Source organism: Alexandromys fortis, unplaced genomic scaffold (genome assembly GCF_014885135.2).
Source record: "Alexandromys fortis isolate MF-2015 unplaced genomic scaffold, M_Fortis_MF-2015_v1.1 scaffold_190, whole genome shotgun sequence".
Taxonomy (NCBI): domain Eukaryota; kingdom Metazoa; phylum Chordata; class Mammalia; order Rodentia; family Cricetidae; genus Alexandromys; species Alexandromys fortis.
Window position 1 is genome coordinate 2811780 of NW_026068059.1, and position 16848 is coordinate 2828627.

At 55.0% G+C, this 16848-nt stretch overlaps 3 protein-coding genes across 3 annotated transcripts; 2 read left to right on the plus strand and 1 right to left on the minus strand.

The window, feature by feature from the left end:
• The first annotated feature begins 673 nt into the window (after positions 1–673).
• Mfrp (membrane frizzled-related protein) lies at positions 674–6040 on the plus strand. Its single transcript, XM_050120124.1, has 12 exons — positions 674–857; positions 946–1048; positions 1158–1271; positions 1366–1533; positions 1670–1883; positions 2292–2422; positions 2538–2663; positions 2784–2860; positions 3688–3836; positions 4219–4601; positions 5090–5217; positions 5303–6040. The coding sequence occupies exons 1-12, from the start codon at positions 804–806 to the stop codon at positions 5525–5527; spliced, it is 1872 nt and encodes a 623-aa protein (XP_049976081.1). The 5' UTR covers positions 674–803; the 3' UTR covers positions 5528–6040.
• A 156-nt stretch (positions 6041–6196) lies between these two features.
• Positions 6197–8174, plus strand: C1qtnf5 (C1q and TNF related 5). Its single transcript, XM_050120123.1, has 3 exons — positions 6197–6345; positions 6690–6953; positions 7282–8174. Exons 2-3 carry the CDS (start codon positions 6740–6742, stop codon positions 7797–7799), a joined length of 732 nt encoding a protein of 243 aa, XP_049976080.1. The 5' UTR covers positions 6197–6345; positions 6690–6739; the 3' UTR covers positions 7800–8174.
• A 1061-nt stretch (positions 8175–9235) lies between these two features.
• Positions 9236–12467, minus strand: Rnf26 (ring finger protein 26). The gene has a single exon (XM_050120112.1). The coding sequence runs from the start codon at positions 11901–11903 to the stop codon at positions 10623–10625; it is 1281 nt and encodes a 426-aa protein (XP_049976069.1). The 5' UTR covers positions 11904–12467; the 3' UTR covers positions 9236–10622.
• Between the last annotated feature and the right edge of the window lie 4381 nt (positions 12468–16848).

Here is a 16848-nt window from a genome sequence, read left to right on the forward strand (position 1 = left end):
AGTTTGAAGCCAACCCAGGCAATATGAGACCACCTTTAAAAAAAAAAAAAGCCAGCCAAGTGGTGGCCTTTAGTTCCAGCCCTCAGGGTAGTAGGGAGAGGCAGAGGCAGGCAGATCTCTGTGAGTTTGAAGCCAGCCTAGTCTACAGGGAGAGTTCCAGGACAGCCAGGACTATAAAGAGAAACCCTGTCTTGAAAACAAAAACAAAAAGCCAGGGTGGAGGAGTGTCTTCTTCCAAAGGTCCAGAGTTAGTCAGTAACTTTGCCACTCTGATGGGGCAAAGCAGTGAGCCGCTGGCTTTGCCTGTGACCCTTAGAAGACTGCCCACCTCTACCCCAGCACTCGCTCTGTCTCTGTCTCTCTTCACCTGAGGCTCTAATGCTCTCCGACCTCCAGCTCCCCAGCTGGATACCTTGGGGTGGGGGCGTGGTGACTGACCTAGTCACACCCCACAGAACACCTCCTTCTCTGTTGGTGCTCATGGCCACAGCCTGTGCCTTTAAGGACTGTTGCTCGGTGCCAGGGTCTTGACCTCAGCATCCTCAGCTGAGTTGGATTAAGGACCATTCCGTGCCTTCTGTGAATTCCTTCTCGCTTCACTTCCCTCCCCCACATGGAAACAGAGTAGCCTGGAGCCCCAGCCATTCTGCCGAAGGCAGGCAGAGAACTGGTCTCTCCTCACAGCCTTGTTCCTTCGAGAGTAAAGGTTGGGTCTTTGATAGGTGGCTTGTGACCTCGGAGTGGACCCTCAGGGGTCTTGGGCTATCACAGAATCTCCAAAAAGCCATGCAGAATCTTGAGCCATGAAGGACTTTTCTGATGTCATCCTCTATCCAGAGACAACTGAGCTGAGCAAGGTAAGGCCCACATGGAACCGCCTCCCAAGATCCCGGTCCCCGGTGAACCTGCCTGCCTCAGCCCAGAAGCCTCTATCTCCCATTCCAGACAGAGTTCTGCAATCCTGTTTTCGACCCTGAAGCAGGGCCTTCTTGCCCTCCACCAGCCTTACAGAAAGATGCCAGCAGCAGCCTCAAAGCTCCCTGGCGTGGTAACCATCTCAGGGGTTGCCCAGGAACAGGAGAGAGTCCAGGAACTAAGGTGCGAGGGTCATTCTGGGCAGGGGTGCCTCTAAAAAGCCCGCTGTGTCTTCCCTGCAGCCCAGCCTCTCCGAGGGCTACAACCAGACTGCCACTTCTCCTGCCTCTGTATCCTGCTGCTCAGTGGCCTGCTGCTCCTGCTGCTGGGGCTGCTGGTGACTGTCATCCTGACCCGTGAGTGCTTGGGAGGACTTTACATGGAGAGTCAGTGAACTATTCGCAGGGACCTGTTCCTCTAAATGACACTCCTCCATCCTCCTGCCCCCAGAGTTGGAGACTACATCCCTCCCTAGGACAACTGAGAGCCCACTGCCCACCCAAGGCCTCGCCCCCAAGGGTAGCATTCCTAGTACCAGTCCTAACACCGGCACCACCACCATCTCTCCAGCAACCGCGGGGCATCAGGAAGCAGCCGTGAGCCCTACACACCAGACCAGTGAGTTCTAAGGGTGCCCTGTGGAGAATGCCCTAGGTGGTAGTGGGGAGGAAAAGCCTGGAAGAGGAACCTTGGGAGTGAGGAGGAAAGACCTCTCTTCTATTGACCTCTGAACTCTAACCTCCACCCCCTGCAGCCTGCGGAGGCCTCCTTCCTGGTCCACAGGGTTTCTTCAGCAGCCCCAACTACCCAGACCTTTACCCACCCCAAAGTCACTGTGTCTGGCATATCCAGGTAGCCACAGGCCAGACAATACAGCTCAAGATTCAAGCACTCAGCATAGAAGGTGTGCTTGCCTGTCTTTTTGATCGCTTGGAAATTACCCCAGAGCCTTCAGGCCCTCTCTTCAGGTGGGTCCCTCTGCGTCCAGGGGATCCCACTTATCTGAAAGTGGAGAAACTGGGAGTGGAAGCAAAAAAATCTTGACAAGAAGGAAATTAACAGAACTAACCTCTGACTCCTCCCCTGCCAGCACCTTGTTGCTGTGTGGTCTAGGGAAGGTCACCTCCCTCTCTGATCCATTTCTTTCTTTTGTGGGGGTGAGGGCAGTTTCAAGGCAAGGTTTTCTTGTGCAACAGTTCTGGCTGTCCTGGAACTCACTTTGTAGACCAGGCTGCCCTTGAACTCACTGGGATTTGCCTGCCTCTGCCTCCCAAATGCTGGGATTAAAGGCACCCGCCACCACCTCTGGGCTCTGGTCCGTTCATTTCTTGCCAGAGTCCAGAGCCTCCATCACCCCCAACCTGGCTCTTTGACAGGGTATGTGGTAAAACGCCTCCAGCCACACTAAACACCAATACCAGCCACCTCCGTGTGTCCTTCGTTTCTGATGCTGATGTGGAAGGGTCTGGTTTCCAGGCCTGGTACCAAGCTGTGGCCCCGGGACATTGTGAGTGACTTCCCATCATGTCCCCAGATGCCACCCCTTCAGCTACTCCAGACACAGCAAAGGAGATGGAAACTCTGGGGGAGTCTGACTCCAGATGATTCATGCCCTTCTCCAGGGAGCTGTGCCCACAATGAGTTCCGCTGTGACCTGCTCCTCTGTCTGACGCACGACTTAGTATGTGATGGTGTTACCAACTGTGCCGACGGTAGTGACGAGGCCAACTGCAGTGCCAAGACCTCGGGTACGGGCCCAGCTAGGGACGGGGCAGCCACATCTTCAGGCTTCTATCTGAGGCTGGGCTCCCCTGCTCTGACCCAGAATTTTCTTGCCTGACTATTCATGGCCATTTGACTCTCTCCAGGGTGTGGAGGAAATCTGACTGGGCTCCACGGGGTGTTCTCTACCCCCAACTACCCACAGCACTACCCTCAACAACAGGTAAACACAGTGCCCCAGGAAACAGACACCAGGGTGCCTAGGTTTGTGTGCCTGGGTAAGATAAGTTCATGCCGGCCAGAAGGAAACATTCAGTACCAATGGTATACCCAGATTTTTTTTTTTTATTGAAAGGAAAAAAAAAAGAAATTCCCGCCTCCTCCCAGCCTCCCAACCCAGATATTTCTATGCTGGGTAAACACCTTTACCTCCGACAATTGAAAGGGCATTTATATATTTATAGACAAGGTCTCCCTCTGTAGCCCATGCTGATCTTGTAACTGGTGAGAATCCTCCTGCCCCAGCTTACCAAGTGCTTGGATTGTAGATATGAGCCACCATGCCAGGCATGGGCTTTGGTTTGTTTTGAGACAGGGTCTTACTATGTAACCCTGGCTGGCCTGGGACCCACTGCCTGGGAAGAAAGGCTTGCGGCTCCATGCCTTCGCCCCCCACCCCACACCTGCTGGGTTGTTTTGTGTTTGTTTTTGTTTTTCCATGCTGAGGAACAACCCCAGGATCGTGTGCATGACAGATAAGTCCTTTACCACTGAGCTACTATATCCCTGGTCCTTGGCTTTTTGAGACCGCCTCTGTAGATAGCTCGGGAGGCTTCTTTGGAACTTGATATAAGTTTGGGCTGACTTTGAACCCTGCTCCCAAGCACTGGAATTATAGGTGTAAGTCACCATGTCTGACTGACCATTCCTATTTAAGATGCACCGATGATGTAGGTAGGCAACACCCTGCCTAGTCAACTGTGGGCATAGAGTGCCCCCTGCAAGACAGGGCTGAGACCGGAGAGGGTCCTCGTGAATTATTTCCCCCAGCTCTGCACCTGGTACATCTCAGTGCCCGTGGGATACGGCATAGGACTACAGTTCCACAACTTCAGCCTGGAAGAGCAAGCTGAGTGCAAGTTTGACTACGTGGAAGTGTACGAGGCTAGCAGTTCCAGGGCCTTCAGCTTCCTGGGCAGGTACCAATCAGGGCGCCCCATCCCCCCTCTGGCAGCCTGGGCTCCCAACACTAGGCTTCACTGTCTTCGGCTGCTCTATAAACTCCCAGCTCTTTACCGGTCCCCCGGAAACAGCATGTGCTTTCCTGACCAGGCCTTGGCTTCCGCAGCTGCCCAGCCCTATTCTTTCCACCTGTAGGGCCTTTGCCTTCTGCCATCTTCTCTTCCCTGACCCTGACTCTCCCCAAGTCTAAGAAGCCATTTCCTACTTTCTGTGACAGCGTGTGTCTCCTTCCCTAAGCTCCATGAATCAGCAATCTTGTTCGCTATCATCCCTGGCATGGCCAAGAGCCCCCAGGGCTGGCCAGGGGCCTGTGCCAGGCTATTTTTCTGCTCTGGGCAGGTTCTGTGGCACAGAGCTGCCACCCCACCTCGTCTCCTCGAGGCACCAGCTGGCTGTAATCTTTAAGACCGATCTTGGTATCAGCAGCGGAGGCTTCTTAGCCACCTACCAGGCCATCAATACTACAGAGAGTAGGTGCCCCTGGGCATGGGGGTGTGGGCAACAGAGGCTCCTCCATGGAACATCAAAGGGTACCGTGGAGGGCCGTGGGTACAGGCATGTCCTAGGGCACTGTCATGCCTCTGTGCCCGCAGACCCTTGTGGGCCCAGAGAGTTCTGCCAGGACGGAGGGTGTGGGGAACTGCAATGGATGTGTGACCTGAGGAGAGACTGTGAAGACAACAGCAATGACAATTGCAGCAGCCGTCTGTTCCCACAACCAGGTAGGGAGCCTTTACCCTGAGCAAGTCCTGCTGGCCACAACAGGCTGGGTTCCTGCTACATTTTCTCACCTCCCTTTCCTTCCCTCTTGGGAAGTTCGTGCCTGGGCCCCCCTCTCCTCACCCTGGGACTCTCAGCCAGGGACGGCATTGGACACTAATGTCACCTGAGAGGGACACGGGAAGGTGGGGGTCAGTGGTAGGGGTATCGAGACTTGTCTACTTTGTCACTCAGAGTCCCTCTCCACAGCCTGCTTCACAGATCACATGATAGAAGTGCTCCCAAGTAGTCCCCAGAGGGTGCTCCACATTTCCTAAGATCAGATGGGCCTAAATGATGCAGAGGCTGGCCAATGCATGCTCTGGCAAACAGAAGGGCTTGCTGAAGCCTGTGAAACGGTTCTGAAAAGTCCCCGTGACCCATGTGGAAACAAGGCCCCAGGGCCAGGTAGTGTCTTGTTCCCCATGGTGATCCACCCTCCCCCTTACAGACCTGACCTGTGAACCTGTCCAAGTGGAGATGTGTCTCGGACTAAGCTACAACACCACAGCTTTCCCCAACATCTGGGTGGGCCTGGCCACCCAGGCGGAGGTGGCAGACATCCTCAGAGACTACAAGGTGCTGAGACACAGAGGCAGGAGGATGCAGGGAGGGGTGGGCGCATGGGAACTGGACATCTGAGGTCTGTCTCTCCCTCCCACAGAGTCTGACAACTCTACCCTGCTATCAGAACTTCCGGAGGTTCCTTTGCAGACTGCTTGTACCTCACTGCACCCCACTAGGCACTATCCTACCCCCTTGCCGCTCTGTCTGCCAGGAGGCAGAACAACAGTGCCAGTCTAGCCTGGCACTACTGGGCACCCCCTGGCCCTTCAACTGCAACCGGCTGCCTGAGGCCGCTAGCCTGGAAGCTTGCTCCCAGCCCTGACCTGAAGCCAGCCCCTACCCTCTGTCTGCCCATCCTCCTCTACTTATGTGGGTGGACAGGGCAGGCAGAAAACAAAGGGAAGAGTGACCTGGGCATGGGACTCCTCCCATCTTCTCTTGGTGCTTCCCAGAGAGTGGGACCTGATCCTGCCCAGGGCAAATGGGGCCACCCAATCTTCCCTGTACCATCCCTGCGCTCTTGTTTGCCAAGACAGCCTTACAGCCTAGAGAACCTAGAGATTTCTTATCCAAGTCTCTGACCCTGGTTCCCTATCTTCTACCTTCCCCCTTCCCGTCTGAGTGTTTAAAATCACCATCACCAGACTTCAGCTTTCCCATCTGTCAACAAAGCTATATTGAGAGTCTACTGGTGTGGTGGGACCCTATTCTCCGCCTGGGGGGGGGTCCCCTGAGCTCTCCTGATCTAGGTCTCCACCCGCCTCCACCCCACCCACACACACTAGTCTTGACCTTGGTCCCCTGTCACTGTTCCATCCCTCCCTCCCTCCCTCCCTCCCTGCCTCCCACCAGCTCCTGGGAACTGGAGCCACAAGTATCTGTCTGACAGTTCAGCCTCTGTGGGAAGCAGGCTCAAGTCTCTCTCTCCTCCTCCTCCTTTCTCCACACCCCCTACACCCCCACAACTTTGGCCAGCCGCCGGGCGACACCACGAGTTATTTCCCTGCTATTTCCCAGCCCCGGAGCTCTTGGCCCCTGAACAACTGGTTTCCTCTAGGAGTTTGGGAGGAGCGCTGTGGAGCCGGCAAGGAGCAACAGAAGCTGGGATCAGTCAGCAAGGGCAGGGGCTGCCTGGTTGGGGTAGGAGTGGGAGCAGGGCCAGGTGGAGGGTCTGAGCAAGTCCTTCAGAGAGAGCAGCAGGGGGAGCTGGGGAGAGGGGAGGGGTGAGTCTGGCAGAGGAGGAGTATGGGTGGGGGAGGGGACTGTGGGACAGCCTGGGCGCCAGCTAGGGGTTGGGTTAGGAGGGCTTGTCTTTCCTTTCCTGTGCTCTCCCAATTCTCGGTCTGGGGCACCCTCCTCTTCATCCCGTCACACTGCACTCAGCCCCAAAGGCATGTTTGTGAAGCGGGGACCTGCTGGCTTCCACCTGGGTGGGGCGCGAGGTGGGTCCCGAGATTCTGGGTTCCGACTCTGGTCCTGCCCAGCCCACAGACTACAAGAGGATCCTGGCGTCTGGGCCTCCGAGGTCACCACCATGAGGCCACTTCTTGCCCTGCTGTTTCTGGGGTTGGTGTCAGGCTCTCCTCCACTGGATGACAACAAGATCCCCAGCATGTGTCCCGGGCAGCCCGGCCTTCCAGGCACACCAGGCCACCATGGCAGCCAAGGCCTGCCTGGCCGCGACGGTCGTGACGGCCGCGACGGTGCGCCCGGAGCTCCGGGCGAGAAAGGCGAGGGCGGGAGGCCGGGTAAGAAGTCAGCTTCATCGTAGTCCGTGGGGACATCCTAGTGAGCGCCGCAGCTGTTCTCATGAATCCTTTGGGGTTCAAGGGTCCCGCCAGGGGGCGCTACTCCCCCTCCATTCCAGTCGGCTGGGGTGGGGCGAGGTGGGCTGTGGGTGGAGGGGTGAGTCAGCCCCAGGGAGTCAGAAAGCCTAGATCCCTCTGCTCAGCACTTCAGATCTGTTCCCCGCAACTGCCAGGGAGGCTGGGAGACTTAGGAATGGTCAACAGAGTCACCCTTCTGCGCTCCACTGTGACTCCTAATTTCTCCCCTTCGACCCACCCCCACCCCCAGGACTGCCTGGGCCGCGAGGGGAGCCCGGGCCTCGTGGAGAGGCAGGTCCCGTGGGGGCTATCGGACCTGCTGGGGAGTGCTCGGTGCCCCCGCGATCAGCCTTCAGTGACAAGCGCTCCGAGAGTCGAGTGCCTCCGCCAGCCGACGCACCCCTACCCTTCGACCGCGTGCTGCTAAATGAGCAGGGACATTACGACGCCACTACCGGCAAGTTCACCTGCCAAGTGCCTGGTGTCTATTATTTCGCCGTCCACGCGACCGTCTACCGAGCCAGCTTGCAGTTCGATCTTGTCAAAAATGGCGAGTCCATCGCCTCTTTCTTCCAGTTTTTCGGGGGGTGGCCCAAGCCAGCCTCGCTCTCGGGGGGTGCTATGGTAAGGCTGGAGCCGGAGGACCAGGTGTGGGTGCAGGTGGGTGTGGGTGATTACATTGGCATCTATGCCAGCATCAAGACAGACAGCACCTTCTCTGGATTTCTCGTCTATTCTGACTGGCACAGCTCCCCAGTCTTCGCCTAATATACAGTGAACCTGGAGCTGGCACTTGCTCCTAGAGGAGGGTCTGTGACATTGACAGGCACATACCAGGAGGGCTGGCCCCCTGGAATATTGTGAATGACTAGGGAAGAGAGGGAGCCACCTCCTGTCCCACGGCTGGCAAGGAATGGAGACAGGCTGTCTGAGGTCAAGGCAGGCAGCGTGGAACAGCGGCTGGGTTTCTGCCCAGGAGTGTGCTGTGCTGGCAACTGTGGGTTCCTGGTTGTCCTGGCCCAGGATTCCAAGGTGGGATGCTCCTTCCTAGTCCTGTGTCCCCTCTAGGTCCCTGACTCCATCTCTCCTGCTCCTAGGGCCAGCCTTTTTCTCAGAGCTCACTCAATAAACCTCAAAAACCTCCCACTGGCTTCTGCCTTTTTTTCTGAGGATCCACAGCAGGGAGGGTTCCTGGGTGGAATGGAGCCACGAGGCAGAGCTAACAGCAGGCAGACCTAGATTAGTCAGTCGGCTCGCGGAGATGCCACCTAGCTATGTGGAGGCGAAAGGGATTGCCTGACCAGAAGATTGCCCTCCTGGTTTGGGGCTCTGGCCACCCAGAAAAAGGAACACATTTCTCTAATTCAGACATGCCAAACCAAGCGGGAGCAGCCACTGTCTGGTCTGAAAAAGGATCGGGAGCTTTCAATTTGACTGCCCTCACTGTGAGCCAGATAACGGTAAGGATAACTCGCTTTCTTAGTTAACTGTAGAGCCGATGCTGTCACCCCACCCAGACATAAGTAGTTTCTGGAATGACCACAAGGGGGCGACCACGCTCCAGACTAGAACAATGATTTAAGGTCTGGGCTTCTAAGGTGGTTGGGGAAAGGGTATTAAGACCTGCAGAAAGAATTTCAGATGGGGGTGGTAGGAAAGGAGGTCCCTGACCCCCAGCTCAGGAAGTTTATCTTCCCTAATAAAATGTTTATCCTCCACATTAAACAGAGACGGGAAGGAGCCAGGCTTCTCCTTGCTCAGCAGGGGGCGGGTGGGGAGGGGTGTGTTGCAGGCCCTGCCACAGGCCTCTGAATTCAGGGGCAGTGGAGAACTGTCTCCACTGTGCTGGGCACAGCCTGGGTGGGCCAAGCCATTAAGTCTGAGGCTGGCTACAGAACCCCTGAGGGCTCAGGCTATGACTAACAAACATCCCGGGTTGCTAATCACAGTTGTTCAACCTCTCCATGGAGAGTGGAGGGACCTCCTTTGGGACCCAGCATCTACCCCTCTTCCAGAAGACTGTGCTGCCCCTAATTCCCTGCGGCCATGAGAGGGCGCTGAATCAAAGGCTCTAGGTTTCCTGTGTCTTCCAGGCAGACCTGCTGATCTCTAGGCTCCAGCTCACACTCTAGCAAAAAGTCCCTTACTCCAGCCCATCACAGTACCAGGCCCTGTACCAAGACACAAAAAAGACAAGCACCACACTGGGCACGGTGGCGCATGCCTTTAAGCCCATCACTTAGGAGTCAAAAGCAGGTGGATCTCTGAGTTCAAGACCAACCTGGTCTACATGGTGAGTTCCAGGAAAGCCAGGGCTACACAGAAGAACCCTGTCCTGAAAAACAAAACATACAAGAAATAGAAGCGCCAGCTCCTCCAGGAACTGGCCTCCAGGCAGCAGGCTCCACTGTGCCCTCCCAGGAAGAGTGGCACAACTGGGAACTCAGGGAAGGGGCAACGAGTTCACGTTCCGCTCACAAGGACTTAATGCAGTACAGAGAAGCCTGGTCCAGAAATGAGTGCGGTAGGTCAGATCAGAAGGGGTGAGCAGCAAGCTTTCCTGGGGACACAGCCCTGCCACCCATCTCCTCGTCCACACCCCCAAGCTAGGCAATGCAGGTGCTCAATTACTCTAGCCAGTTGAAAGCCCCCAGGCAACACTGGTTGAACACCCGCTGGCCCTTGCAAGGACCAAACTGTTAGAGCTATCAACGCAGCTTTATTCATAGAAACTGGTCAGGCAGACCCAACAGGGGCTGCATGCCCCGAGGCCTAGCCCCTTGTTTGAACCCTAGGGAAATGTGCAGAATGCCCTCCCCGATGCCAGAGAGACCAGGAGGAATGCCATGTGCAGTGCCATGTGAGGTGGGAGGGGAATGAGCAGAAATTTGGGTCTTCCTTCTGAGGCTCCTCCTGGAACTGAGTGCCTCAGAGTAAATGGTCCCAAAGCCAGGTTTAGCTGCACCCCTGTACCCAGGGATAAACTACTCACCCCAGGTTCTGGGTCAAGTTGGGAGTCTTTAAAAGACGGTAACAGGCAGAAGTGGCTCTAAGGGCACCTACGGGATTCTACTCCCAGACCCGCCAGGGCAGAGGCTCTGGCTGAACATAAAGAGTCAAGATCATCCCAAAACAAGAAAAAACAAAAATAGAAAAATTAAGATCACTCCAAGGCCCATGAGTCGCCGAAACCCTCACATGACAATACTGTGGTGTGGCCTGGGGGGGGGGGACCAAAAACCCCAACAGAAAAGCCAGAAGCAAAGGCTAGCCCAAGAGGCTGGCATCTGGGTGGGCCCTGGGCAGACTGGGGAAAAGCCCGCCATAGTCTCAGGGCCCTTGCATAGTGACAGACTCACCACCCTCAACACCACAGGGCCCCACACAGGGTGCAGAGAAACTGTTACCCTGTCCCACCCAGGCTGGAGTCTTCCAGAGTGTTCCAGCTACAAGTCCTGGATATATGGCTTGAGGCTTGACGGAGTCGCGACTTGTTGAGGGAAAGAAGACTCAGGCCAAGACCCAGAGGCAGAAGGCTGATGCTGTCCCAGCGAGTGGAGCGCGGAGGGTGGGCGGGCGGGGAGGGAGTCATCAGAGGTAGACATTGAGGGTCTGCAGAATGCCGCGGCGGCAGAGCGGGCAGTTGCGGTGGTAGACGGGGTGGCGCATGAGGATCTCGGTGCAGGCCTGGCACAGGCACAGGTGCCGGCAGGGCAGAAGCAGCACGGTCTTGCTCTGGTCCTGGCAGATGACACACTTCTTCCTCTCCTCCTGCTCCTTCAGCAGCTTCCATGGGTCTTGCCCGGCTGTCGGTTCATCCTCATTGAGTCTCTCTCGGCCTCTAGCAGGTGCCGTCCTGTTGGTCCTGACGTCCTCTTCTGCTTCAGGAAGAGCGTCCTGTCTCTGGATTCTGGCTGAGAACACCCTCCGGGGGCCACCTTGAGGGGCCCCCGGCGCCCCTCCCCGATTCGGCCAGCTGGCCAGCTGCAGGCTTCGGCTCCAGACTCGGCGCCAAGCCTCCAGACCCAGCGCCAGGCGAGAGAGCCGTACAACATCCTCTCGGAGCCGGTGGTAGGATGGTCGGGCATGGAGCTGATTGAGGGCTCGGGTGGCCAGCCTCAAGGTAAAGTCTGGGTGTAACACGGACAAAGTCACCGCCAGCACACAAGCCAGCAACACCAAACCCGTGAGGTTGAAAAGAACAGAGCCGGCCAGGAGGCGGAACGCTGAGGCCAACAGTTCCAGCCCTAGCTGGCAGGGGGTCCAGAGGAGGATGGCCATGGCCACCGCGCTGCTGGAAATGTGGGCGAGGAAAGCAGCCAACACGTCTGTCATCCGCCACAGAGGCCCCGTCACGGCATCCCACAGGGCCAGCACCAGAGAGAAGAGGTTCTGCGTGCCGATGAGGCAGATGTTGACCAGACTGTTGATCACATAGGCTACCAGGCTCATGGCAATGGCACAGATGTCACAGGCCTGGCGCAGCCAAGCATGGCCACTGGAGACCATGTTCAGGATGCCCCTGTTGAGTAGTTCTCGGCTCCTCAGAGCTCCGTGAGAGGCCAAGTGCCCTAGGAGCTTCAAGCTCTCCAAGCCAGAGTAGCAGCTGTAGAGAAAAGTCCACAAGGCCTGCAAGCCGCCAAAGGTAAACCGGACCAGCGCTTCCACCAAGGCCAGCAGCGAGAGCAGGACTCCTCGCCCCAAGTGGAGAAGACTGGTCAGGACCGTGTGTGGCAGGTTGTAGATGAAGGCCAAGAGCCAGGCCAAGGTGGCCAGGAGAGAGGACACGAGCAGGAAGTTGAGATCCAACACCAAGGTCAGCAAGTCCAGCACCAGGCCCACCCCGTTCACCACCAGGAACACAGCCTCCATGATAGGGCTGCGGAGTTCAGGACGAAAGCAAGGCCGGCTCCTCCGTGAAGGCCGTGTCAAGGCTGCCAGGATCTGGAGAGTCGGGGGGGGGGGCTAATCTGGAAGGGATGCGAACCCCTAACCGAGCGAGAACCAAGGTCTGAAGCGGGTTGGAGGGAAGACTCTTAGGAGAGCGAAGGGAGTCCCGGTTTGGAAGGCGGGCTGTTCGGGAGCGGAGAGGCAGAACATGTCGAAAGTGACAGTGAGCGGGACTGGAGGAAACCGCTCAGCTTTAGAGCCTTGGAGCGGCAGACGAGGCCGGGAACCGGTCAGACCGGGAGGAGACCGGGAAGGGGGGGACCGGATCGGGAAAAGCCGGGCCGGGCCGGGGCCGGGTGGGGGCGGCGCAGGCTGAGCGCGGGCTCGCGGTCCAGCCACGCAGGTGCCCCTGTCCCCGCCCGGCCCCTGTCCTCCCACTCGCGGCGACTGTCACCAAAGGGAGAGAGTCAGCCTCGGGAAGCCCCAAGCGCGGCCTCCACTCCACTGGGCGCCGCCATCTTGTGTGCAAAGGGGTGGGGCGAGCGGGGGCGGGACGATGGCCTATGGCCAATCGGTGAAGGGCAGTGGCAGAAATCTCGAAAAGCTATTGGTCTTTTTGAACGGTGCCAAAACGACATAGTTTCCAATGAGGGAGGTGGAAAAAAAATAAATATAAAGCCCCTTCTCTTTGAAGCAGTGATTGGTCTGTTTGCCTGTCAGTATAACCCCCATCCCGCCTCTTAAAGGGCCCGAGCCAGACTTTGATGAGGCTCCTCCTCACCCTCTGCCGGTCCTGGAGCTTGCGCTCTCTAAACTCTGGGTTGGACTCTAGGATAGTACCGCCTCCGTGTGGGACCCGCCGCTTCATCTTCTCATTCCTCTTATTTTTATCATTTATTAAGCACCTACCATGCTTTGGGAACGCAACCCTTTTTAAGACACCGTCTTAAAATTATTCACAAAGCTATTCACAAAGAGAAAGATTGTTACAGGAGATTCCCAAATTGCTCTTCCACACTCCTCGGCAGATTTTTGCAGCATCCTGAGGAGGCAGTTCGTCATTGAGAAAGCAAACTCCAGACTGAAGGAGCTCTGCTTCCTACATTGGCCGCTGTTTTAGCTTGTCGGCCACCTGTGCCCCACACATCAAGAGCCCTGGCGCTTTCTACTTACGCGGAGGGCTCTTGGGTGACTATCATCGTCCTTAACTGTCAATTTGGCACAGTCAACCATCTGAGAGAAACCTCAGTTTAATTATTGTCTAGATCTGGTCGGTCTGTAAACTTGTCTTGTTAATTGATGTAGAAGCGGGGGCTTCTGCACTGTATAAGAACGCTGGCCGAGAGTGAACCAGCTAGCAAGCAGCAGCCCCATGGTTCCTGCGGTTCTTTGGCTCGGAGTGAGTTCCATGGTTGGACGTAATGTGTGGGCTAAGAAGAGTGACTGCGGTAAGGCGCCTGCCTTGACAATTTGCCCGACTTCCCTCAAAGATGGACTGTGACCTGGCAGTGCAAGACCATTAAACCTTTTCCTCTCCAAGTTGCTTTTGGTCAGAGTGTTTTATCAGGGCAACAGAAAGTAAACAAGGACACTTATCCTTCCCCTGGTCACCACTGTTTATTTTAATTTCCAACTTGTTTTGAATTCAAGCTCTCTGTTGCCAACTCTGACCCGAACCCTGGACACTACCCGAGTCCTTCATTCCTTCGGAGCTTCCACCAATGGAGGGTGGAGCGCAGTCAGTAGACAGCTCACCCTGCAGGAGCGAAGTCCTGCGAGCAAACCCAGCATTGCACGAACTAGGCTTTTCGGGACAGACGGGGAGGTCAGTTTCCGAGATATATAGCAGGTTTAAGGACAGTCAGACTTAGCCGGGCGGTGGTGGCGCTCGCCTTTAATCCCAGCACTCGGGAGGCAGAGGCAGGCGGATCTCTGTGGGTTCGAGGCCAGCTTGGTCTATAAGAGCTAGTTTCAGGACAGGCTCCAAAGCAACAGAGAAACCCTGTCTCGAAAAAGAAAAAAGGACAGACAGTCTTGCCTACTTGAAAACCTGTTTTTAAAAATAAATAAATAGCCAGGCGGCTATGGCACACGCCTTTAATCCCAGCACTCAGGAGGCAGAGGCGAGCAGATCTCTGTGAGTTCAAGGCCAGCCTGGTCTACAAGAGCTAGTTCCAGGACAGGCTCCAAAGCTACAAAGAAACCCTGTCTCGAAAAACCAAAAATAAACAAACAAACAAACAAAGCCTGGCTAGTTAGCTCATACCTTTAATCTCAGCATCTAGGAGGCACAGGCAGATCACCCTGGTCTGTGTCAAGTTTCAGGGCCAGAGCTACATAGAGACTCTGTCTTAAAAAAAAAAAAAAAGAAAAGAAAAGGAGAGAGAGAGAGAGAGAGAGAGAGAGAGAGAGAGAGAGAGAGAATGACCAGAGAGAGGTCCAAGCAGCGCTGGTGACCATGTCCTATACCAGTGGTTCTCAACCTTCCCAACACTGCGACCCTTTAATACAATTCCTCATGTTGTGGTAACCCCCAGCCATAAAATTATTTCGTTGCTACTTCATAACTGTAGTTTTACTACTGTTATGAATTGTAATATAATTGAATCTGATATGTGATCCCAAAAGGGGTAGAGACACACAGGTTGAAAACCACTGTCCTAAACAGAAGGCCTCTGACTGGGTAAACAGAAGGATTGTTACTGGGTAAACAACAAGCCTAATGGTTTCTATTTATTAGAAAATCAGATCTCTCTCTCCCTCTTTTCTCCCATCCTGGAGACAGGGTGTCTCTCTGTGTACCTCTGGCAGTTCTGGAACTCTCTCTGTAGACCAGGCTGGCCTCGAATGCAGAGATCCACCTGTCTCTAGGATTAAAGGCCTTGCTGAAAATCAGATCTAACCAAGAAGTTCTCTTAATCTTCCCCTAATATCAACTCCCTCTGCCTAGGGCACCTGGTTCAGATCAATCCAGACAACGTGTGTCAGCTCAGGTGTCCCCCCCCTCCCCCGCTGGCTGTCACATACAGTCTGCTTGCTTTTCCGTCTTCTCTCTGTCCTCCCCACCACACACACACACACACACACACACACACACACACACACACACACACGATGGTCTTGGCAGTTTGATCCCCACTAAATCTTCCCATCTGCTCAGGGAGCAGTCCAGTTCAGTAGTTTCTCTGTGCCGTCACCTAGACGGTAAAAACACTTGCTTGGAGAAAGCCTGTTGGGTGACCTGAGCCCAGCCCCCAGTGGCAGAAGGGACCTGACTCCACAGATATACGCGAATGGACACACTCACGCACACACATTCGAAGGCCAGGGAGGATACAGGAGGGTGTCTTCTGTCACTTTCCACCTTGCTTTGTCGGGTGTTGACTGGGTTCTCTGGCCAATGAGCTCCCGGAGTCTCTCCATCTCCATTCACTGGGGTGACAGGTGTACTCAGCCACGCCCAGCTTTCTATGGTGCTGGAGATGTCTTCTTGCTGGCACACACAGTCAGTTCTCTGAGCCATCTCCCCAGGCCTGGTATACTTTTTTTTTCAATCTGTGTCTTCAGCCTGCAGAGTAAACAGGGGTGGCTCCTGGAGGTCACACTGGAGCTTCACACTCCCTGTGTCCAAGACCAAACCTAGCAAACATGCCACACCTGCAGTGGCTGCAATTAAACTGCCAGTCAGGGCCAGTAACAGGGCTCAGTGGGGAAAGGTGCCTGCTGCTAAATCTAATGACGTCACTCCCTGGGACCTGCATAGAAGGGATGAACTGGCTCTCCCAAAAGCTGTCCTCTGACTTCTGTGCACCAACTGTGACTCGTGACACACACACAGACACTACCACCACCACACCAAATAGATAAATAAATAAATATAATTTTAAACATACTAATAAGAAAACAGCCAGGCAGTGGTGGTGCATCCCTTTGATCCCAGCACTCGGGAGGCAGAGGCAGGCGGATCTCTGTGAGTTCAGGGCCAGTCTGGTCTATAAGAGCTAGTTCCAGGACAGACTCCAAAACTACAGAGAAACCCCGTCTCGAAAAGCTAAAATAAATAAAAAAAGAAGAAGAAAACAAAGCAACCAGCTTTCCACAGTCAGAAAAACCTTCTCAGCGTTAGCAGAATTCCTGAAGGCAATTCCTGCTTGCCTGGAAACAGACCCTTCCTTTGCCTGAACCACTTTGTTGTTGTTTTTGTTTGTTTGTTTGTTTGTTTTCAAGACAAGTTTCTCGGAGTAACAGCCCTGGCTGTCCTGGAACTGCCTCTTTAGACCAGGCTGGCCTAAAGATCCTCCTGCCTCTGCCTCCCGAGTGCTGGCATTAAAGGCTAAAGGCGTGCACCTCCACCGCCCAGCCCAAAGCCACTTTAATGAGCCACAGCCCTTGAACCAAGAATCCCAGCTATGGACAAGGACAAAGACTCGAAGTTGGTGGCGGGGATTTAAGTTGCTGGCCAGCGCATTCTGGAGGAGAGCAGGGAAACCAGCTCTGAAAACCCCCACGTCTAGAGTGCTATCCTTGCAGATCTGAGCAGAGAAAATGCCACGGCAAGAACTGGAGCTCCCAGTGGCTACTCTAGCAGCCAGGGCTGTCTGCACTGGTGGAAGCCAGGCTTGTCTTCTGCTTCGTAAGAGAAAGCCCAGCTGGACAAGAGCAGGACTTTCTTAGAGGTTACAGGATGTATATTGGTGGGGGTTACGGGACCCGATGAGACCAAGAGAAGGTGTCCAACTCAGAAGGCTATCCTGTGTACTTCTTCATCTACAAACGTTCAGTAAGATATAGGTTGATCGGTGGTGGTGGTGGTGACGCACACCTTTAATCTCAGCACTTCAGAGGCCTGGTCTACAGATCTAGCTCCAGGATAGTCAAAGCTAGATATAGAAACCCTGTCCTAAAAAAAAAAAAAAAAAAAAAAAAA